Source organism: Sinocyclocheilus rhinocerous, unplaced genomic scaffold, assembly GCF_001515625.1.
Source record: "Sinocyclocheilus rhinocerous isolate Xijiao unplaced genomic scaffold, SAMN03320098_v1.1 scaffold736, whole genome shotgun sequence".
NCBI classification, from domain to species: Eukaryota; Metazoa; Chordata; class Actinopteri; order Cypriniformes; family Cyprinidae; genus Sinocyclocheilus; species Sinocyclocheilus rhinocerous.
The window spans coordinates 110,412-118,620 of NW_015631744.1; the positions used below are offsets into that span (position 1 = coordinate 110,412).

The following is an 8,209-nucleotide window of genomic DNA, read 5'->3' on the forward strand; positions in this document are numbered from 1 at the left end:
TATATATAGTACACACACACACACACACACACACATTTGATAAAAATGTTATATATATTTAATAATAATAATAATAACCATAATTTATATATAGCAGCTAACCACTTAGTTAAGCTGCATCTCTGTAGCAGTTTTACTGTGATGCGGCTCATTTCTCTGTCTGGTGTGGTTCCGATCAGACAGAGTTGAATCCGTCCTGTCCTGGTGTATGGCGCTGGAGTGAGTGCTTGTCCGTCATTAGCAGCAGTGAGTCTGGTTTCGGATCGGGACGCAGGTGTGCTGCTTCAGTCAGACTCGTGTGTAATGGCTCTGTTGTGGATTCCTGCTGGACGCTCTTGTGTGACGTGGCTTTTATCAGAGGAAAGAGGAAGCCTGCAGTCAGAGATGAATATCACACACAGAGTTATGAATGAATGAATTCAGCAGTCACCGGATCTCTGTTATTCTCACTCTAATTATGCTTCCTGTTTAGAGCCAGATTACTGTGTTACTGAGAGGAGACACAGATACTGTGTACCACGGTACAGGCATGTACAGTATCCCATGGTAATACTGTGATGATCACTATATTTATATTCTAATTGATTGCCATATGCATTTACTACGTACAGTATTTGGCATTTTCCTTGCAGATACTTCAAAGAATACCATGATGCTACCACGGTATATGTTCAAGGTAGATAGGTTTAATTAAAAAAATAATAATAATAATTTTCAACACCTACTATTGTAAATTCAAGTTGTTGTTTTTTTGTCCATAGTCCATTTTTTTGGGACATTTGCTATTGTGATACCATGTTTTTGCACTTTTGCCACATTTTATATAATTCATACTACTACTTAAAATATCATATGATTTTTTCATATTTTATAATATTTTATATAATATTTTATGTAAATGTAGTTTATGTATTTTAAGTCATGGCAACTTGTATTTTTACCTTAACTCATCAAAATATGTTGAGCAATTTCAACTTTTTTTAAATAAGTTATATAAGATTCAACTTGATTCTTTTAAGTCAGTTTAATAATAATAATAAGTTAAAATGACTTGTACAACCAGGTTGATTATACTTTAAAAACTGAAGGCAGTTAGAAATTGTTTTGCAGTGTACCGTAGTTTTTTTCTCTTGCAAAAATTACACACACACACACATGATATGTTTTTTAGCACAAAGCGTGTCATTGTAGTTTTGAAAGTACCTTGTAGTACCATACCATGACATATTGTGACCCTGCACCACAAAACCAGTCATAAGGGTCAATTTTGTGAAATTGAGATTCATGCATCATCTGTCTGTGAGGAATGATGTGATGAAGGAAAGCAGGAAGGGCTTTGGCAGTAGAGATGTGACTGTGGGAGGAGAGGAAGCAGCGCTGCGAGACTGTAATGAGCTCTGTCGCTCTTATCTGTGCGCTCAGGTTTAGTTATCGTGTCTGGTGCGCGTGTGCGAGACCGACGCCAGCCTGTCCTGCATTCCAGCCAGCGCTGCGCTGCGAGGGTTCGGTTACTGCCAGCGGCTCTCTGTCTGTCTGATGACGCCAAACACAGAGCATGTGCACTGTCAGATATTACTGTAATGAGCGAGTATTAAAGGTGCAATAGGTGATTGTCTTCAGAAACATTTTTTGTTATGCTGGTTGAAAGTCTCTTCACATCCTGATAGCAATAATTAAGTTAAGTGGTCTAAATGTATTTATCTGTATTTATATATTCTGTGGAAGGCGTAGGACCAAGAAATGCACGTCCAATCAAAACGCTCGGTCCATGTGTATATGTGTGTGAGTGTGTGTTTAATTTAATTTTTAAAAGTTTTTAAAACCATGGTTTGTGCACAGTTCATTTCTGGACACCTGATAATGTCATCTCTGATATAATGTGTTTGTGTGTTTTTAGCACTGCAGGCACGGCATGTGTGTGAATAAGGAGATGGACATGAAGCCGGTTCATGGTGAATGGGGCCCCTGGGGCCCCTACAGTGTTTGTTCCAGGACCTGTGGAGGAGGAACACGCAGCACAACCAGAGACTGCAATAAACCAGAGTATGCGCATAATCTGTTTTAATGAAAATTTTGTTATAATAATAATAAAAAGAAGATATTTATTAACATGTCAATAAAAGTATATAGGAAAAAAAAAAAAACTTAAATTTTATATATTTAGGCAAAATATAATTTCTTTTTTTTCTTTTAATGTTGGAGTGAAATATGATCTTTCTTTTTCTTTCTGTCTTTTGTTCTTTATTTCTTATTTAGTTATACAATATGGTAATTATAAAATATAAAATATGCTTTTTTTTAAGGTGACATATATATTAATTTTGTTTTAATTTTATAGTGAAATATAATCTTCATTCATTTTCTTTATACACATTGATTCTTTGTTATTTTACATATGATTCAACATGATATTTATTCACCCCATCATGTCATTAATAGTATATAAAAATAAAATAGGCTTTAATTTCTTTAGGCAAAATATTATTTCTTATATTTTTCTTTTAATTTGGAGTGAACTATGATTTTAATGGCCCTAAAAAGAGAATTAATTTTTTATACAAAATATTATTATTATTATTTTTTTAATTTAGTTAAGAAGTTTTTAAGTAATTAAGAAGTTTGACTTTCTGTAAATGTGACCAATTGCATTGAATTGGTGAATTTTCGTATTAAATAATTTCTTCCTATCAAAAGGCTTTCAGTGTTTGACAGCACAGATATCTTTCTGGTTCTCAGGCCGAGGAACGGGGGCCGGTTTTGTGTGGGCCGCAGAATGAAGTTCCGCTCGTGTAACACGGATCCGTGTCCCCGCGGCCGGAGGGATTTCAGGGAAGAGCAGTGCGCGCAGTTCGACGGGAAACACTTCAACATCAACGGACTGCCGCCCTCCGTCCGCTGGGTGCCGAAGTACAGCGGCAGTGAGTGTCTTTGACCTATGACCCATCACACACACACACACACACACACTTTTTTCTTCCAAAAGCGCCTAGCAACAAATTTAGCAATTTTTTAAACTTTTGATAAGTGGCTCAGACAATAAAAAGGCACACATTTTCATCCAAATTACACAAAAAGAGGAAACCACAGATGCCTAGCAGTGCACACATGACGTGAATTGAGTTAGCTGCTATTTGCAGTTGTTCAATTTCATAATAATAATCATTGAATCATTGTTCATTTATGATACACTTTGTTAGTAGCTTCTTGTACCTGCGATTTGTTGATCAATTAGTACACAGTAAGAAAATAGGCAAAAGATACTAGTAATTTTCCAGGACATTATCCATTATCCATTGTAACCCTGTAACCTGAAAACACAATGCGTAATTTAAAATACAGGTAAAAAATCAATACGGAAAATGTTCATATTAACATAGTAGATTGTGCCCTAATTTTACAGACTCTTCTTAGCGTGTAGCATACTAACTAACTACTAATACACTGCTTAAAGCATAATTGTTGAGAATGTGTAATATTACTAGTTTACTAGCTATTAAAAAAAACTTAAATTGTAATCATTCAAAAATGTGTAAGAGTTCAATAATTCAATTTATTTAAAAATACAGCTATTTATATTATTTATAATATTGTATTATGCATGTTATTTTACAAACAAATCTAAATTAACATATAAAATATATTTTTAGCTGAGATTTGATGTTGTGACACAATTTTGCGTCGTGATTACGCAATAACGTCATCGCGCAATGACATCACAACGTCATTTAGCAACAAATCGACCTTCCTTTAGCAACTTTCTCTGAAAATGAGTTGGCAACACTTGCTGCAGCTATTGTTGTAATGGTTTTCTAGCGGCTGATGGAGGAGCCGTGCTTCATAATAAATCTGCTGAGCTCGTCAAACACTGATGAATAGCACACAGACAGCATTCATGCTTTTGGCAGATGCTTTTATCTGAAGTGAATGCTGTAGTTACTCGCTGACTGATGAAATGGAGAAATCACATCGCTCTCTGACACAGAAGTAGACTTCAGAATGACTTTGCACTTCATCAGAAACACTCTCTGCTGCTCTGACATGTTTATAGAGGGTGGAGAGTGAATATGAGTGAATATCTCAAGAAAGCTGCTAATTCAAGTACATTTTTCAGACCTGTGACTGTAGGGTCCGTGTACGTTTTGATAGTAAGTTTTTCAATTTAAAATGAAATACGCAGAAATGAGAAAACGGCGCCTTTATTCGTTTTTTTTTTTTTTTTTTCTCGTTTATTCAAATAAAAAAATAAAATAAAAAAAGCGAAAAACAAGATTTCGGCTCAATTTTTAGTTTTTTTGTTTCACGGGTAGAAAACGGATAAACAACTTCAAAATTCGTTTTCCCCATGTGAGCGGTCATGAGACGCCCCTTTCCGCCGATTGGTCAACCAAAGTCGTTCCTCAGTTCTGTTAACCCTTAAATGCATGAATGTTTCACCAATCATTATTACATATTCGGGTCTTTAGCAACCAGGACCTATATATCCAGCATGGATGGATCTCTAACTGCTGCAATAGCAAAAAAAAAACAATGGACCGAGCTTGATTGACAGGCGATCTGACCAATCAGAATGCAGATATTATCTGCCATCTTGCCCGACAGCTACAGCCGGTCTCCATAGAAATCCATGTTAAAATGGGGTAAAAAAGATAGACTGAATTGAAACTTTTTCAATGTAACCAAGTATAAAAATGTGCGCAAGGTTGCTGTGCTGTTGTTGGCTGCCATAGTAACGGCAATAAGCAAAGGAATTCCTTTAAAGTACTTGTATTGCGCACCAGAAAATCTGTCATGTCCGGCGCTGTATGCATGGCTCAGTTAAAATACTGAGTGTGAAATTATTAAATGATATGATATGCATCCACCGATTGCAGCAAACTGTAAAATCAGGATCACCTACTCACCTAGGCCTACTGTAAGCCCAGGGGGAAAAAACATATGGGTAGTTTTAAAATACATGTTCAAACAAAAACTGTCATGTTTTGGCTATAGGCATACGACGTGTTTATGTGATTATATGTTATGATGCTGTATTATATATTAACACTGGACAGTTTGTAATCTACATTAAAAAAACATCCTTCTTGACTCTCCAACCGAGTGTAATGGTAGCCTATGTTAAGAAGCCTTTGACATTATGTGCTCAACAGTATCAGCATCTATTAGCACACTTATTTTGATCTTTAATGTTTGATCTTACCACATTCTTTGTTAAAAAAAAAAAATTAACATTATTCGTTATTAACAAAACGAGTAAGACGGATCCTATAGGACTCTAAACGGATTTTCCCCTTACTTTAAAATGAATATAGTTTTTGGTTCATTGTTAATTTAATGAAAACACAACAACAACAAAAATAGTACAATAAAACTCGCTTATATTAAACAAACTTTTATTAAAAAAACGAATAAGAAGGATGACATACATATCTGCGTTATATTTAAGGTATTTGGATTTTCCCCGATAAAACGAACGCTCGGTTTGTGGTTCATTATCACTTTATTGAAAACACAACAACAATATAAAACAAAGGCAAACTCACTCACTATGAAGCGGACGCTTGTCTGCTGTCCAGCTGAACTACATTGATATTGTTATTTCTATAAAAATGCAAAACGACAGTGGAGCGGTGGGCAAGTAATGCAATCGGTGGATGGCCGAACACCGTGTACCACCGAGAGTTAGTTATTTATTATCTAGTTATTTATCAACATTTTACTTTTCTGTGCACACTCTTAACTTAAATCCTGGCAAAACGAAACGTTCCCGCCCGTGTCTATGGTTACAGTACAGTAAAAATTTAATTCGCTGTCCTCGGTGTATACCCTCAGCTGATTTGAAATACAGTATTTGCAATGACTATCCATTGTCCAAAACTGAGCGTGTCTAAAAGAAAAGTTACGACTGCTTTGTATTTACACTTGACTGAACACTGATCTGTGGAAACGCAGCTTCACCACTCAGATTCAACTCAGCACACAGGCTGGGTTCAGATTAATATTTCTGAAATAAATATTTATTTGAAACGCTTTAGGTTGCACAGAAGAAAGCCCAGTCTAGGACCTGTGTACAGTTTAAGAATCGGTACTGCTATAGCAGCAAAGGAGTATTATTTTGTTTAACAGAACTGAGGAACAACTGAACAACATGGGGAAATGAATTTTGAAGTCGTTTACCCTTTTCTACCCATGAAACAAAAATAAAAAAATTGAGCCGAAATCTTGTTTTTAGTTTTTTTTTTAATAAACGAAAAAACGAATAAAGGTGCCGTTTTCTCGTTTCTGCTTATTTCATTTCAATTTGAAAAACAAACTATCAAAACGTACACGGACCCTGTAGCTCAACTGTTTTTCATTGTCCTCTGGTGTTTCTCATATCTTTCTCATCACACTTTGGTGTTTTTCATCTCTTTCTCATCACTAATTCCTTTCTTGTTATTATAAAAAAAAACTTACTGACCCCAAACTTTTGAATGCTATAGTGTACAGAATCAACAAAATAATGGTAAAATAATGCCAAAAACTCTCCTACTCATCTCTCTTGTTTCTCAGTTCTGATGAAGGATCGCTGTAAACTCTTCTGTCGTGTCGTGGGGACGATGGCGTACTATCAGCTGAGGGATCGGGTCGTCGACGGGACCCCGTGTGGACCGGACACGTATGATATCTGTGTACAAGGCCTCTGCAGGGTATGAAAGGGCTTCTAAAAATGATAATACTATGGTACTTTGAAATTTATTATGGTACTGGATGATTACTGTATTCATATACAATGGTACTTCAAAGAATAACGTGGCACTACCATGGCGTTTATCCAAAACCCATCAAGTTACCATGGTATATGTCTAAAATAAACATAGTAATACCATGGTATGTATCCATGGTATATCTGTGGTGCAAATGGAAACTGACATTCTTATTGTATGTGTTTATCATAGCAAGCAGGTTGTGACCATGTTTTGAACTCGAAGGCCAGAAATGATAAGTGTGGCGTCTGTGGAGGAGACAACTCTTCATGTAAGACCCTCGCTGGAACCTTCAACAACTCACAATACGGTGAGATCCTATGGACCGCTCTGCTCTCCTCTTCTCATCCCTCTTGAAAGGTTTGCAGTGAGGGGAATGCTGGGAAATGACAGAATCATTTGTTCATTTCATTTGTTGATAAGTTCTTTTTTTCATGGGTGGGATAAAGGAGCAAGAGATCATGTGACACAGAAGGGTTTCCTCCCCTCTTTCCTCTTCTTCTATTTGTTGATTTCCTTCTTTATTTTTTTCTTTCTTTGGTTTTGGTCAGCACACTACTCGTCAAACATGGCTAAAATCATGTTCCTCTGCTGTTTTCTCACCAATCCCTGGTGTTTCTCAGTGTTTCTCATCTTTTTCTCATCGCTCTCTGGAGTTTTTCTTATCTTGTTCTCACTCCTCTCTGGTGTTTTTCATCTTTTTCTCATCATTCTCCAGTGTTTCTCATCTCTTTCTCATTGCTCTCCTGTGTTTCTCTTTTTTTTCTCATCACTCTCCTGTGTTTCTCATCTCTTTCTCATCACTTTCTGGTGTTTCTTATCTTGTTCTCACTACTCTCTGGTGTTTCTCATTTTTTTTCTCATCACTCTCCAGTTTTTCTCATCTTTTTCTCATCACTTTCTGGTGTTTCTTATCTTGTTCTTGACACTCTTTGGTGTGTCTCTACTTTTTCTCATTGCTCTGTGGTGTTTCTCATCTCTTTCTCTTTGTTTTCTGGTGTTTTTAATTTCTTTCTCATCACTCTCTGGTTTTTCTCATCTTGTTCTCATCACTCTCTGGTTTTTCTCATCTTGTTTTCATTGCTCTCTTGTGTTTCTCATCTCGTTCTCATCGGTCTCTGGAGTTTTTCTTATCTTGTCCTTGACACTATCTGGTGTTTCTCATATATTTCTCACTCCTCTCTGGTGTTTTTCATATTTTTCTCATCATTCTCCAGTGTTTCTCATCTCTTCCTCATTGCTCTCCTGTGTTTCTCATTTCTTTCTCATCACTTTCTGGTGTTTCTTATCTTGTTCTTGACACTCTCTGGTGTTTCTCATCTCTTTCTCATCGCTCTCTGGAGTTTTTCTTATCTTGTTCTCACTACTCTCTGGTGTTTCTCATTTTTTCCTCATCACTCTCCAGTGTTTCTCATCTCTTTCTCATCACTTTCTGGTGTTTCTTATCTTGTTCTTGACACTCTCTG

At 36.3% G+C, this 8,209-nt stretch overlaps 1 protein-coding gene across 1 annotated transcript in view; it reads left to right on the top strand.

Moving 5' to 3' along the window:
* LOC107741966 (A disintegrin and metalloproteinase with thrombospondin motifs 20-like) overlaps positions 1 to 8,209 on the top strand; it is a 125,189-nt gene that overhangs the window by 68,605 nt on the left and 48,375 nt on the right. The window contains exons 13-16 of the mRNA XM_016554793.1: positions 1,898 to 2,043; positions 2,737 to 2,918; positions 6,550 to 6,686; positions 6,936 to 7,053. Coding sequence (XP_016410279.1) covers positions 1,898 to 2,043; positions 2,737 to 2,918; positions 6,550 to 6,686; positions 6,936 to 7,053 — 583 coding nt within the window. The remainder of the gene's footprint in view (positions 1 to 1,897; positions 2,044 to 2,736; positions 2,919 to 6,549; positions 6,687 to 6,935; positions 7,054 to 8,209) is intronic.